The sequence below is a fragment of the Aulonocara stuartgranti genome (genome assembly GCF_965226115.1).
Source record: "Aulonocara stuartgranti genome assembly, chromosome: 19".
Taxonomy (NCBI): Eukaryota; Metazoa; Chordata; class Actinopteri; order Cichliformes; family Cichlidae; genus Aulonocara; species Aulonocara stuartgranti.
In genome coordinates, this window is record NC_138955.1 from 15,854,970 (window position 1) to 15,871,513 (window position 16,544).

The 16,544-nt window shown below is 37.4% G+C and overlaps 1 protein-coding gene across 4 annotated transcripts in view; it reads left to right on the forward strand.

Annotated features, from left to right (window-relative positions):
* alk (ALK receptor tyrosine kinase) overlaps positions 1-16,544 on the forward strand; it is a 417,876-nt gene that overhangs the window by 168,308 nt on the left and 233,024 nt on the right. The window contains exon 3 of one of the 4 annotated variants that reach the window (XM_082517110.1): positions 3,849-4,016. In XM_082517110.1, the coding sequence (XP_082373236.1) occupies positions 3,849-4,016 (168 nt within the window). The remainder of the gene's footprint in view (positions 1-3,848; positions 4,017-16,544) is intronic. The other 3 variants (XM_082517112.1, XM_082517111.1, XM_082517113.1) reach the window with 3 other exon arrangements.

Genomic DNA, 16,544 nt, shown 5'->3' on the forward strand with positions numbered 1-16,544 from the left:
TGTATTTTTGTTGGTAAGGTATTTATGATCTTGACCACAGAAAAACATCAGCATTGTTAAAAGTCGTTGCTGAAAGTCAAACTGTGTGTTGAGTACTGCACTAGCCACTCAACCACCATTAACAGTTTCTGTACTGTGTCGAGCATTTTGACTTTCTATTGTGTAGTTTCACTCTGTTGTTGAAGTATTTTTTCTGCCATTTGGATTTTTTTAACCTTCCCTTTACATCCAGAGTCATATATACAGTCAGTATTTCACATCACTTATCACAGTCATATAACGCTGTATAAAACCAAATGAAAATGTGTTTACAGAGAAGCTCGGAAAAGCTATTCAGCATTGTTTCCAGGTTGTGGATTGTCAGCAGTTTTAAAATGCTCTCCACTGAGCATGACTGGCTGGCTTACAAAGACTGAGTATGCTTGTTGGGTTTTCATTAAAGAAAAGGCCACCACCAACCTACCTGATGCAGATGCAGAAACGTTAGAAGTGCTTTAGTTTCATTTGTATATGTATAACTAAAAGAACAAATACAGCTGTTCTGTGTGACACAGACTCTGTTAGGCTTGGACAGAAAGTAGCAGTGATGCTAACACCGAGGCTTTGCTGTGAAAGAGGTGGAATCTAAGTTTTATTAGCTGAACAAAAATGCTTAAAGAGAAAAAGTAAATGTTGTTGCTCTAGGGTCAATGTGTAGTATACCTTATATCTGACAGACAGGCATAAAATGGGAAAGTTTCCAACATATCAGCACAGTAAGGCTACAAAAAGTACAATAACTTTGGAAAAGTAAGTGTTTTCACTTGTGCCAGTCTTCATTGTAGGCGTGTAACTGCATCTCTGAACAACCTTGTAGTTACAGCCGCTGAAGTGACCTCAGCATGACATCATCATGCTCAGTTTAGTCAGTTTGCAAATAGAAAAAAATAGCCCAAAGCAAAATATAAAATTGCATTGGATTGTGTCATTTGTATTCGACTGCATTTTTTCTTTAACAAGTCAAGTATTTTAATTTTTATTTAGTGTTTTTTCTATTTTATTTTATTATTTTTTGTGCAGCTTTTTACTGACAGAGTGGATAAAAAATACCAGTCTTGGATTTGCTCCAGACCTCAAAATTGTAAAGTGTTACTAGTGTTACTAGTGTTCAACTAGTGTTGACACAGTAGATGACCTCCTATAGAGCATCTTGGTTCAATCCCTGGCTGCTCCAGTTTGCATGCCAAAGTACCCTTGGGCAAGATACAGAACGTCGGGTTGCTCTTGACGTGTTCTTCAGAGTGTGGCTGTTAGATAGAAAGCACTTAGGCATAGAAATAAGTGCATGTGTGAATGAGGCTTGTAGTATAAAGCGCTTTGAGTCCTCAAGGAGAATAGAAAAGTGTCGTAGAAGAACTAGTCCATTTGATGCATGTGAGTTCCATACTGTTTCAGATTTTATGGTATAAGTAATCACTTGATTGCTGGATTGAGTGTCAAAGATCACATGACTTTTAGTGTAAAAAAGAAAGAAAAGGAGTGCAGGGATTTATGCATATTTCACCCCTGGCAGGCAAAGCTGATGACCAATTAAAATATATATTTGGTAGAAATTGACCATGAACTCTTTGCTCCTTTCTTGACTTTTTTTAAAGCTCCCCTTAATAAAAAATGACTTTCTAAAACATTCTAAGACAACAGCTCTGAATCCATATCAAATAAATCTATGTACTGTGTTACAGAGTACTTTCTAATGAAGCTGAAATAAAGCCAAATTGCATAATGCCGCTTTCAATCACGAATTGTAGCAAGTCAATTTAGCATGCAGTCTGCACTCAGTGACATGACACATTCCAAGGTAACTCGAGCTGGTGTTACGTGAACATTTGTGCAGAATTCATGTTGTAAACAACGCAGCCAAACTACTATTTTGACAGAAGAGCACAGAATATGGTTTTAACTTGATTTTGAATGTCAGAAGCAAGTGGAGACTTCACAAAAACCTTCTGCTGAAGTACTGCCACTTTGTAGTGAAAGGTTGTATTTTTTTTTTATTATATTACCAAAATTACCTTTTAAAGGCTGAAACTAATATTTTTAACTTAAACCACAAATTCTCTAACCTGCTGTAGGACTCGGGCACTAAAAGTACACTGTTAACAAACGTATTTTGTCATTTAGTCAGTTAATTTAGATAGTTCACTACACATGACAGAGCCCCTGCTCTCTGCTCACTCCTCATTTATTTTTTTGCCTTTTTCTCATTGTTATGGAAATGAAGATGACACCAGGTTTGCCCTTGTGCAGAAATAATTTTTCAAGAGATGCAGATGTATGCTATGAAATTGAGATAAATGCATTATGAAATATTACCTGATGTCAAGAAGAACAAGTGAGTATATGTTACAGCAGGCATGGACATATATCATATATCTTCCTCTACGTCTGCACTCCAGATAAGGAAACAGTATGTTTTTTGTGTTGTCAACAAGCAAAAGGCTCTCCTTAAGCCTTCTTGTAGAGCCAAAACAAACAGCACCAGAAACATGACAGCTCATTATGATCCAGGTTCTAACAGGATTGACCTTTTCCAGACCTCCCCAAAATGGTAGAACCTCACCAAATAAGTGGGTTACCTCCAAAAATCCATTACAGCCACTGTCCTTCTCATCGCCCACAAGCTCCCTAAATGAAGCCATTTTCTTAGCACACCTTGTCAGCTACCCGAGGTGTTTGGGGTTTTTTTTGTTTAGGTTTTTTTTGCAATTCTCTGCACCATAGTTTTTCTCTTCTCTTTCTATTTGTTTTGGTAAAAAAGCTCTAGATGTCTTAAACAAGCACAAGATATTCTGAGGATTGATGTGATTGTTATAAAAATTTATGAATTTCATGTACTGACTGACTCAATCTTCCACTCTTATGTTTTTGTGTTATTTTTTTTTAAAGCAAATATGGTAGAAACGTGTAGGAATAATAATAATAAAAAAAAAAACAACATCAAAAACGGTTATGCAACACTTTACCTCCCATCTCCCAGTACTGTGTATGAAAAGTCATCTGAATGTGACCAAGTCCTCTGAAAAAGCGATTTTCGAAACCACGGGGATGAGCCCGCATGTGGTCTGTCCACAGGCAGTGAAGGACAGATAGAGACAGAGGAAAGATGAGTGGGAGAGGAGCTGACCCTTAATATTCTATGTGAGTAATTTCTTTAAGAAGACTTCTGTGATATTACAACAATAGCATCTTAAGTACTACTACACTCAACTCTATGCCAGACAAAGGCTATTTACACCAAAAGAGAGGCTGTCATTGAGGATGTTACTTTTTGGTTTGAAAAAAAAAAATAAAGATTTGCTCATTTATTACAAAAAAAATCTCTATCTTACCTAGAAACCTTAAACCTTAACAAAACTGGTTTAAAAATGGTTTTACAGGGAGATGGGTGAGGGTTAGAGGCTATGCACGAGTTACTGTAAAGCAGCAGCACCGTGGTTTTAAGAACTGTGCATATTTTAAATCACAAAAGGACAAATATAGGAGGAGCGAGGAACATTCTGTTTATTTCATTGAAGGGTTTTTTTTCCCCTGGCGGTTTGTGTAATTAAATGTTCCATTTGCTTATCGGACTAAATAAGGTGTTTTGATGTGTTTTATATTCCAAACCACTCATTATTTGAGCACTCGCACAAATATTTTTGCTGGGTCCATCAGTTTCCTTTCCTTGAGAGTTTAGATTAATAACATTACATTAGAGCGAGCATCAAGATTCGCCATTAACATGAATGTTTTCATATCTATTTTGTAGATATTAACAATGACACAGGTTACTAGGGCCAATATGTTAATGTGAATGTCTCTTATTTCAGCAGATCGCCAGTGCTCTGGCCATAGCAAAGCATGTGACCAGCACTTGGAGGCTATCCCAGAGTTTACGTGGAGTATTGTGGCTGCAGGGGACCTGCGTGACGAGAGAAATGAGAAAAGTGTTAAGAAGTCAGGAAGTCCCCAGGGTTGGGAGGAAGGTAAGAACGAAGGTATCACCTTCCCCCGTTGCAGGGGAATTTCATTTTTCAACAAACTTTATCTAGCTGTCTACTTTTGGCTCATGTTTAACATCATAAACTACATGTAATTATCCACCTTTAATTATGGGTTTTGTTTGTTATGAATGACATGTATCCTTAGATTTTTACTGGAATCTTCCTTTAAACGGGTACCTAAACGATCTCACTTTGAATCTTATATTTTAAACCCAACAAATAAGTGGTGCAAAAAGCAGAGTACACTTCACTGAGCCTGTATTCAGCGACATCTTGTAGGCTCTTGCCTTCAAATCTTCCATATCCTCCGGCATCATTCATTTTCATACCTTGGAAGATGAGAAAACAGTTTCTTTCATCTTATCTCCTGAGGTGATGGTGAAATGGAGGGAGGCAGAAGTGTCTATTTATTTCCTTAAATGTTTTTTTTTTCTATGATGAGCTACAAGTCTGAGACCAGATGGGTGGACCGTTGGATGAAATTGGAAAAGTGAAATGTATTGACTCATAAAAGGAAGCAGTAAGAGTGAGTGGACTATAGAAATGATTGATGTCTGTCTTGTACATCTAGCTTAAGCTGTAAATGAAGGCAGAGGGTGCATGAGTGCATGTGTTGGTTAAAGCTAGAGTTGGTATAGTAGAAACGGGACAAGACGGTGAATAAAAATAACACTGGGTTCTTTGATATCTGTTACTGGTAAACCAGGACTAATTACTGCGTATCATTTGGCAAATAAATCATTAATACTGTCAGTGGTTTGATGCATATTTATCCAGATGCATGCCTGAGTTACAGTTTTTTGCACAGGTTAATGGAACAATACTAATTAATTAATTACTAATACTGTAAAAACCAGCAACCGGCTCTGCAAATCCTTTTCACCTTACTCAACTAATCAGAAGACACTTAAACAAAGTTTGTCAAATGAGAGTAGGATATAGTTTATTAACATACATATTACTTTACTATTTTTATTTCTTTGACATTACAAAAATTATATATTCATATATCATTCATTACTGAATGCATATAAACAGGGTTTAGAATTTAGTTTTTCGAGTGTTTGCAAACATTCAATGCTTTTAAAGGGATAGTGATGTTGTGAGATGATGGTCACATTTTTATTCACATTAATAACGCTTGTAAAAAATGATGGTAATTTCAATAATTGGATCTTTGATTTCATATTTTTAGAATTACAAACTTATTTACAGATAAAATATAGAAATATAGAATATAGAAACTGTGATTTTTAGGTTAAATAATCTTTTCTAAAATATTTCTTTACTCAACTTTGAAATAAATATTTGACCAACATACAAACTGAAAGTACTTTAAAAGAAAGAAGGAATCAAAACTAAATTTACACACAGAATTTAGGAATTCCAGTTTTTCAGTTCAAAATGTGTGCTGTCACTGTGATACTAATTTACTGTTTATTTTTGATACTTGCAATACAGCAGGTGAAGCCCTGTTAACGTTCACCAACCAGGATTTTCTTTAATAGATTTTTAATAGGCCTAGATTATAAAACATATCACCAAAACATGGTTTTCATCCTTCCTGGAATGATTCTTTTTAAGTTAACTTTAAAGATCAGTGGGATTAAATTAAAAACGTATATGATACGCCTTAGTATAATTAATGGGACATCAGATCGTTGTAGCGGTCTTCATGACCCATTTAGCATCCAAAGCTAAGTTGTGCTTGCATGTACCAAAAGAAAACGGTAAACAAAGCTGATCGTGATTGAAGGAAGGCAATGCAGAGTACAAAGGAAATATATGTGCATAATCATGTTCAACCCCTCAGTTAGCCACAATGCAGTTGGCGTATTGTGAATAATTGAGCTGGGTGAGCTGCTGTCTCCACATATTTCACTGGCACTTTTTAAAAGAGATGGAAATAAGGGATGAATACTTAATGGCTATGATCTGTGGAATTGCAAGAGCTGTTTTCTACAGTACCTCATTCATCCACTGTAAGATGTTAAACTTCGAAGCTTGTAAACGCACAGCCTTTTATCCAGTGATGCTAGTATTTAGCTTTAAGTTGTTAAGAGACGAGATGAGGAAACACTGAGGTTATAAGCAGCCAAGGCCAGCAACCCTGAAAATATGGTTAATAATACTTTTCTATGTATATTCCAATGTGCTGTATACAGTGATAAATAATTAATGTTGTTTGTTGTGCAAAGAATAAAATAGAATAAAAAAAATGATAATACTGCTAGAACATTCCTACTGTGACTGCAGACTTCACTTTACATCACATCATTACAGGAATGCCCACATGGAGGACGAAATGAGCCTTTCCTACATCTTACACATTTGTTTAGCCAAACTATCAAGTGAATTTTATATATACCTACATATTTAAAACTGACTCCAATATCAATGTGAAGTACATTTTTGAACCTGGCCTATGCGTTATTTTCATAAGCACTTATCCAATTTAGGGTTTAGGAGGGTGTTGGGGTTTGAGCCTAACCCAGCTGTCATGGGGTGAGAGGTGGGGTACACCCTGAGCACATCGCCAGTACATGACATTACTAACACAGAGAAACGGATGTCCACTCACACTCACATGATGCTTTCTGTCAATTTAAAATGACAAATTAACCCAATTCCAATTTGGAATGTGGAAGGATACTTGAATAGCCAGAGGGTAACCCTGTGCAGGATACGCTCTGTGCAACTAAAGACCACAGCTGGTCAGGATGTCCAGTTGGGAATTTTCTTGCTGTAAGGCATTGATGCTAACCACCACACCACTGTGAAACTGACCATTAAAGGCTAACTGATGAGTTAGCCTTTTAGGCTAACTAACTAGAATTCTTTGTTTATTTGACAATGCAGATACATTTAATTTACCTCCCAAAAAACAGAATTATTGACACATTCAGTTCAGAATACATAGATCTGTCTGCCCTTTTTTTTTTTTTTATCCTGGTGACAGTTTAATGGTAAAATTGTTCACAAGATAGTATTGGAAAACATTGCTGGTGTGTTGCTCTGACAGGAACATCTCTGGCTTTTAGTTATAGAAATACTCTGGTGGGCGTTGTGTAAATGCCAAGTGCCCAAAACTTGTGGTTTGTTCACTTGTCTTTCTTTTTCTGCTTTTGAGAGGTGATCTAAATATTTTTGACTTGAAACAAATGAAAAACTGACAGCTCTGTGTCTCAGTTCTGTGGAGAGGCCAGTGTGATGGGCGTCTGAATCTTGCTTTGCATTGTAGTTTGTGCTGGGCTTCGGTGGAGAGTGGCCCCTTTTTCCATTTTGGTAAATTTGTGAAACGAAACGTGGCTTAAATGCGCAAATAGTCATTATCATTATGTTACTCACCATCAGTGGGATGTGAGTCAAGAACACAGTGCACCCTGCTCCTCCCCTGAGGCGTCAGTGTGGGCCACATAACAGCATTATGAGGCAATAGCACACTTGGCAGGGCAGTCGAGATAAAAGACAATCCTTCAAATACAGATCAAGAAAAATCTGCACTAATCATGGATTGGTTTGACACATTAGCTCTTTCTGTTGTGAGAAGGTTGTGTTTTTGCACAGTGGATGGTTAACAAGTCCTGACATGCAGCAGCAACTGTGGAGAGAGGTAAAGCCACAGGTATTTACATCCACTCAGTCAAACCATACAAAATTCTCTCCACCAAATGCTTCTTCTGTGACGCTAATTGGGTTGATTGAAAATGAGTCACCTCTGTAGCGCACTATACAGATTTTAAATCGAGACCCTTTTAGAAGAGGCGAAACGAAGACAAAAATGATTTGAATGCCTCCCCTTTCTGTGCAGAGTGGCTCGTCTCAATTCCATGTCTGCTCCCAATGTCTCCTGCCAAAGAAAGTGTGAATATGATTACACATTGATTTCTCGCTCTCTCACACAGAATAGAGAAACATGAGTTGGAGCTGTGAGCTGACTGGCAGGAGGAAATATCTGGTAGGACGCTGTTTGCTGGAGCAGCTGATTTGTTTGTTTGTAATAGAGTGGCCCTGAGGCTGTCTGTCATTTGCCAACTCTAGAAGTCATCTGAATTTCCTTAGCTGGGCTCGGCATTATAAGGTTCTGGATAAATGGGCAAAAATGTAGTGGGAGCTTGGCTCTGGCTTAGAGAAGCCAATGTCCTAATCTTATATAAAGGTAAAGGGAAACGCTGTCAGTGTACACTGATCACCCACAACACTAAAACCACCTACAGGTGAAGTGAAAAACATTGATTATTATTTGACAATGGCAGCTGTCAAGAGGTGGGCAGAAAGTGTCGTGCTTTGACGTCAGTGTGTTGGAAGCAGTCATATCCTTAAGCTTGCCTATTTTCCCTGACTTTGACAAGGGCAAAATTTCCACGGTTAGATGACTTGGCAACTCCAAAATGGCAGGTGTAGCAGTTAATAGTAGTAGTGGGGCTTTGTTGCGTCTTACCTGTCAGCGTACCCACACTGACCTCTGTCCACAATAGTTTCTAGTAATCATCAAAGCTGTGCCATAGAGGAACAAAAAAACATTTCCTACCACCTTTGACCACCCTCAAGCAACTTTATTATAAAGTTCAAATGAGGGTTTTTGCTTTTCTCATTTTAGTGCTTGGTGTTCAGCTGCCGCACTTCATTTGCATTACACTGAAACTCTTAATGATTTTGAAATACGAGCCTTCAAGCAGCAACCCCTCCATATCAAACTGTCTGGAAAACTCTCTTAGTGAATGCCATTGATGTGTTTTCTGCTTTAACACAATTAATCACAAAAGATTTATCTGAATACTGTTAAAACCTTGTTTTTAAAAGTAGTTAAGAGTAATTTACTAAAACTGTTGTTAATACATCTCCAAACTATAACTTAAAAATATGCAGAAGTAATTTTACTTAATGGATGGACAAGCCAGAATATACCTGTTTAGTTTATTTAGGTCTGCTCAGTCAGAGAAACACTTTTCAGCTTGAAAACTCCAACATCAGAATATCTGTCTTTTTTTTTATCTTAGGGTAACTGTGAGAGCATGTACTCCTTCCTTGAAACAAATTGAAGGTTTCAACAGAAGCAACAAAAAAATGAAGTAGGAAACCCTTAGATTTATGGAGTTCACATAGTAGTATAGACTGCATTCTTTGGTAGTCCTCTAATGTCCAGTTTTGATGAAGACAACACGAGTTTGCTTCTGCTTGCTTGGTTCTGTCTTACATTTCTAAAGCCCAAACAGCTGATAAGTTACACACCCACCCACATCTATCAAGTTAACACTGCCGGGTTAACTTAAATTAAAAAAGAGCTTGAAAAAACATTCCCCTCTAAGGTACGAGGATGGGACTGAAAATGACTTAAAAAGCAGCCAATGTCCAAAGAACAACTTGAAATACCTTCATAAAGCCTGAAAAACACTTGGAATAAAAACTAGGTGAAAGTCTGGCCTATCTTATGTAAAATATAGAGAAATTATGGGTCGCTCAAGACTTTTGCACAATTTAAGACCTCTAAGATTTAAGAAATCTAAAGAATAAATCAAAACATTCGGTTGAAAACTAACAGAAAAAATGAAGAACATGCTCATAATTCAAACAGAGGTCTGAAGAAGTAACAACGTAGCAAACAGCAAAAAGGTTCTGCCCATCTCAGACATAACCTCCACAGTGGGTGTAGGATCTTTAAGGAAGCTTGTGTGCAAGAGTATTGTTTTTCTGTATTTCATTTTCCTTGAAATTGTGTCTGTTTATTACATTAGACTGAAATGGATGAATGAAGTACTGGAAATAGTTTTGGTGATTTGCTGTGCAAAAAGTCTGAATGGTAAAACTCACTGTAAAGTTTTATCCATTTCATTTATGTTTTCAAAGCTTACCTATAAGTTTTTTAATTTTAATGGCTAAAGAGGTGTACAATGAAAGCTATCAAAAGACTGTGGAATTCAATTCAGTTATATTTGTATAGCACCAAATTAAATCAGTGGCCTTAATGTGCTTTATATTATAAGGTAAAGACCTCACAATAATACTGAGAACTAATACTGGCTGACCTTTGGGTGAAAGCGGCAATTTTGAGTGGCTGTATCTTTATAGTGGCTAAAATGTTGGTGCCTGACACCACAAGGCAACTCCATAGACATGAGAAGGGGGAACATAAGTAGCAATATACCTTTTCTTTTTACAATAAGATTGAAATCCTTCTGTATTGCTGCCTAGTTGAAGTTTTGTTTTGGTGATCCTGGATAACCCAATGGTTGGCTTGCAATTGAGTCCTTATTCACATTTTAGCAACAAGCTCTTTTGGTTTAGTTGCTAAATGTCCGTAAGCAATGTGGCAAAGGAAAGACAGCAGCTTGAGGACATTTGAACATAACTGACCGCAAACTTTAAAGTGCTTTTTGCAGTGACTCAGTGAGGCCTACTGGGAATACCTTCCTGAGCCTCTTCATAAAGACCGAAAGCTCTGGGTTGACTCTGCTCCTTGCACAGTCTACCAGATAAGAAATAGTAAAGAATGGTGTGTGTGATCTTTTTTATTAGAAACTCCATATAAACTTTCTTAAAGTTTGATTTAAATTGAGCCAGAAAAAACTTGTTATTGCACAGTTGCTTTCACCTCTATCCAGTGAGATTGCATCTATACACATCAATGGTCCACTTGCCAGGCACATAGGAAAGCCACCCAATGCCTTTTTTCTGCACCCAGAGCCCTTCTTTTCTGAGCAAATAATTATGAACCATTACTTTGGATGAGAGGCAATTTGTTCTACTTATCCATTTTGTAGCTGAAATGTAATAGCCCTGGCATTTGAAGCAAGACTGTGCTTTGGGTTTGGCCCCTCCATCTGCAGCTTGACCTGTTAAGTATAGCAAAAACCAGGGCACATGAAAAAATGTCTGCCTCTGTGACGAGACACTTGGTCTATCAGACTTTTGTGTGGTTCTATCTAAAATTAAAGAAGAGCTCGGTGTTAAGAATTTAACGGTTTTCTTGCCAGTAAAAGTTCGCGTGACCAGGAAACTTAGATCACATAGTTTGCAGATTAAATCAATAGTGGGAATGCTGTTTGTAAGACACTGACATTTCTGACCCATGACCTTCTGTTCTTAATAAACCCTCCTTTAATGCATGTATGAAAAGACACATCCTGCCTTCTGAAAGTCAAAGAAGTGCAGAAAGGATGTGTCTGGGTTTTGTGTAGTACCATGGAAATGATCTTGACCTGTGCTCTGATTCGTGACACAATGGCAATCTCTTGGCTCTTAAGTTCATCTGGAATATACACACCTCAAACTGGTGGACGGTTTATTGTTGCATTTCAAAACTGAGGTAGTAACTATAAGAACTTTAAATACTTAAGGAAAATGACATTTTTGCAAGAGCATAGAAAGGAAACTACATTTTTTCCCTTTCTATGGCTCTTTATCTTTCGACATCTAGTTTAGTTTTGGAATGGTATTCATTAATTTTAATAAAAACTTCATTAAAGAGAGCTTTTTTTTCCTCCAAGTTCCAAACTCCCACTAATCTCACAAAATCAGGGCATGCTATTAAAATGCAACTAACACCTGGGGAGCCAAGAGCATCTATAGATATAAACAGTTTAAGTTAAAAGCAATACAAGGCCACTTACTCATTTCCAGAGGGACCTTGGTGACATCAAATGAAATATATGAACCCAGCTTGCTTTATTCTTTAGACTCTATGCTTCACACTGTAGCAGGCTAATGTCAGAAGGAGCAGATTACCTTTTCTTATTTATAAATGTATAAAGTGAAAGGGAGAGTCAGACAGTGTGTGTATATATACAGAGAGAGAGTTAATGTGTGTTAATGCTTCTTTTGTATTTGATATGAGATAACGAAGACACTCAACACTCTTCTCTGTATTCACACCTCACCTGTCACGAAAGCAGATGCATGTTTTAAGATTTAAATACAATTTTCTAAGGTGACTGGAACAGTAGAAAACCACTTTAAAGTGTGATAAACGGCAGAATGTTGAATAATGGATGTTTTATCTTTAGCAGTAGTACACTTCCAGGGTTTTGTACAGGTAGCTTTCACTGCCTAATAACTGAATCTGGATCGTTTGGTATAAACATACCAAACATAATAGACATGCTGGTCTAAATTTGGAGAGAGATGATTACAGCATGAAGATCCAAGTGTGAAAACACTATCAGCTGTGAGGTACAGGCAGGACTGTGCTGTTGGTTCAGTTGTTCAGTACTCATTGTGCTCAGGAGTACAGGCTAGATGGCTAACTGAGCAAAACAAGAAAGGCAATGTGTGAAATGTAGAAGGCTTTTTTGGATATAGGAGGGTAAACACAATGAAACATACAATAAGTGTGAGATACTGGCTCTGTATGTGAGTGCAAAATGGGAATCTGCCAAATCAAAGATGTGGAGCCATCTGCTGCGAAAATGGAAGCAGCTGAAAGAAGTTTCGTTTGTATTGTCATTATATGTCTGTATTTTGTTTTTCCACTTTGCCGTGATGTCACAGTCCTTAGGATTGGCTAGAGAACTCTGTTAAGTTGGAGAGAGGTCTTCCTCCCAGCCCCTCCAGTCCTTTCTGCCTGCTTCATTTTTAACCACCATGTTTTTCTATTTGATAACTCACTGCTAATGAGCTGCTAAAGATTAGACAAGGTTGTGTTTCTGTTTTCATCAATGAGTACACCTTGAGGGCTTTTATGGACCTAGAATTTACTGCGTCATCAAGCCCAGAGAGGCATTGAAATACCACTTTTTAAGTGTTAACCTTGAAGTCCTGGTTCACTGAGTATGCCGTTTCCCTTCTATCTTTACGTTCAAATATGTCCAACCCAACAATCGTTCCAGTCATTGTCAATATGGCAGCAAATGACCCACCTTCGACCCTGCTTCTATAATGAACTGCCCTGCTCTATAAAAGCAAGGTCAACAGAGTGTATCGGTGCTAGATTAAGCTCACCAATTTTTTTCCTTGACATGTTGTTTCAATAGAATATTCTTGCTCTGGCCAAGTTAATTACCTTGGCCCACTATAACATCAAAATTACCTCATCACCTCTTCATGGCTTTAAAATTGCTTGGCTGCCATGTGGGAAGCTGATATTTTTTGCAAAACAATTCGTAGAGTAATAGGCCTTATTACGTGTTAGTACTGTGAGGCAGAAAAAGGAAAAGAAACCTTAAACGTTGAAACATTCATGCACTCTTTGTTGACTTCTGTTGACTTCATCAGTTCCTCACTTAATCATAGGCTGGCACTCCTGGCAAACTATCTCCCTGGATAATAATTACCTGCATAAGCTAAGAAGATGCTGCCATTCTCTATTCTTTCACTCCTGCACGTTTAATGAACTACAGTTAAAAGACAAATAAAACACAAGAAAGCAATTACAAGTACAGCGTACCTTTCAAAGACAAAAAAAAAGTCTCATTATCTCAGCATTCATTTTTATGTAATTAGGATACAGTCCATGGACTATCCAATTAGCATACTTATGTTGTGTGGCTGACATCCTGACGTGTGTTGTGTTGTGTACGTATTTATAGGTATGTTGTTTTGTAACTGAGCCTGTCTCCTGTGATTCTTATTATAAATGCCTTAAGGGACCAGAAGCCTCAAATTATCCAGCCAATCTATCTTTACTGCCCCTTGTGATACGCATTATAAACTTGTGATAATATGGTTGCTTTGACCGTTAAGTCAGTACATTGGCGGCAGTTATTTTAATACCACAACATTCAGAACACTGTGATTAATGGTAGCATGTTTAATGAGCATTAGAGAACCCCCCATTTTTCCAGTAGAAGTAAAAATCAGAGCCCCGTTAAATCAGTAAGTCCTCTATTTATTTGCTATAAAGTCAGAGAGGTTCTATGATATTAGGCTTACTTATTTTAACTGGCAGATGCTCCTCATTTACCATTGAGTGGATCATCGATTCTTAAAAGTCAGATTGATTGGTTTCTTGAAGGCCGATGTCTTCCATACTCAATCCCATACCCATATCCTGCCTGCTGCCAAGATATCTGCGCTTACTCAATCAGTCTGCTTATTGATCCTGACCTGAACACGGGGAAAGCTGGCTCAGTCTCTCATTCATCCATTGAATTACCTGGACTTACATAAAATGTGCACTAGAGCTTTGCCAGTTTATACTGTTGAGGTAAACTGTGTGAGCAGCAGATGAGAAAACTTCCTGGAGGTCTGTGCTGAAATCATGTTGGGGTGTTAGATGGCTGTAGGGTTATTGCCAGAATTAATTTAGTCTTCCACCTGCACCGCAGCTGTATTACCTTTGATTAATTGAGCTTTCTTGATGGTGACTCCCCGAAGGCTTCACAGGTGTCTCGCTGAACAGTGTTCTAACTTTGCTCTAGTTCTCCTGCTGTTTCTTTTGAAGCATCTCACATCAGAGACCTTTCTACGTTTCCAAACTTGCTTGCAGGTCTCGTGCTTTTCACATATTTTCCCTTCTCATTTCGAAGCAAAGATTAAGACACATAAGCTCAGTGACAAATGTTACCCCTTGGCCTAGCTTATTCATCCCTGGTTTACTATCTTCAACAGCAAAATGTTGCACTCGTCTTACTCTAAAAATCGCAATAAAGCTTTAAAAAAAAAATTATAAACTAGAGTGAAAATTCACTATCTCTACTTGTGTGTCACAAACTGTATATAGAAAAACGGGAAAAGAAGAAAAGATGCTGCCTTGTTTGGATGTCATCGTTTCATGATATTACAATCTGGTCCAAAGGTTTTTTTGGTTTTTTTTTTTCACATACTGAATGTGCCGATAAATTATGGTCTGTTTTTAGGCAGCACGGCAGTGTGATTTGAAACTGTTTGAATTCACTGACTTTTCTCTTTCCCTTCGCGGTGCAGAAAACAGTGTAATAACACCACTGATAAGGAATGCAGGGGAAGACAGATAACAGCCCCACAGACAAATGTTTCAAAACTAAGAGCAGATTTTATAAGTGATCAAGCTTGTAAAGAAGGTAAGATTAAATGCAAAGACTGGAAAAATGAAAGAAAATGATTTTGACTACTGTTGAGTTTATCACATATAAGAATCAGTCCATAAGCGAAGAAATAAATGTGCTGGTGAAGTGACCCATAGACGGAATAATTAAACATTGTACTATCAGTTTCAGCATAACGAATGCCTTTGTGACACCAGCCGGGCAGAAAGTAATTGTTTTAATAATAATATAAAAAAAATCTGTTGTTTAAAGGGCTCCAGTTTTAACATTTCAAACATTTTTGTCATTAACAAAATTAACACCCATACACACCCTTGTTAAAAGATCAAAATAGATACGGTTACAGCCAGGTTTCTTTGAGAAATAACCACCCTCACCACCAACAACTGCAGTTGGATGGTCTTTTATACTAACTTATAATTTTTATAATTAGGATTCTTGTGACTAACAGGTGGTTGGCAAAACAGGTTGAAGCAGCTGCCTCTGAGATTAAGACCTAATGTCTTATCTCATCTAATTGGGGTCACAAAGTCTTTTGGAGGATTTTTGTTTTCAGGAATTATCTGACAAATGGTTGCTGTGTGGTCAGTTGCACTGTGCTCCAGTTTAGATGAGTAAAATTGCACAGCAGCATTTTGTTTGTATGCTATTCATTTTTTAACTACTTAGCACTCAACCCGCTCAGCTAAATATGGCCCTTTCTGGCTCCACAGACTATGAACTGCAACTCATAATGATTTTAATTTCCTAGTGTACAATGACTAGTTTCTTTATTTGATTCTTCAGTTAGTATTTCTTTCTTGTTTTTAAAAGGTATTATATTTGTGTGAATCAGAGTCACCGTTATAATGGATTTTTTTTTTTACTTGTTTGTGTTAGCCTAAGCAAAGAGGGGATTAAAATTAGTTAACAGACAAAAGAACAACTCTTGACTTTAAAAATGCATTAAAACTGTGCTTCCCTCCTCTGACGAATTACTTTGTCATGGTTGAATTAATTAAAATCATGAGTTTGTGTGCATGCGCCTTTGTTTGTGTATGTGTACAGAAACTCATCTCATTTGTTATACTTCACTGGTTTGTTATTTACTGTCATCAACTTCGCTAGAAAAAGTCAAATGCTACTTAGAGACAGCTTTTCCAGCCTCTGAGCTCCTCTGCAGATTATGTATTAAACACCTAAATCAAAGCAAGCTATGACGCATTGTTTGTGTTAAAGGGGCCATTCTCTGCAGTCACAAGCTCAGAGGAACACTATTTGTAAAGTATACTGAAGTCGAGCTTGATAAGTTCTCTAGTTTTTCTGTGTTCATTGATCAGTCTCTTAGAAGTTATAATAATCCCACCTGCAGTAAAACCTTGTTAATTTACATACTCAACCGATGATTTAAAGCACATGCCGCATTCTTTAAAGGAGCCTTCTGGTTTATTTGACCATGGTGTATTTTCAGTTAATGTTGCTTATATAGAAGATAGAAGGTGTTCACAATTTGCCTTGAAAAGCCTCTCTCGTCTCTCTTGCTACTTTTGGATCTGCAAGTCTTGTTCTGCTGCTTAAAGGC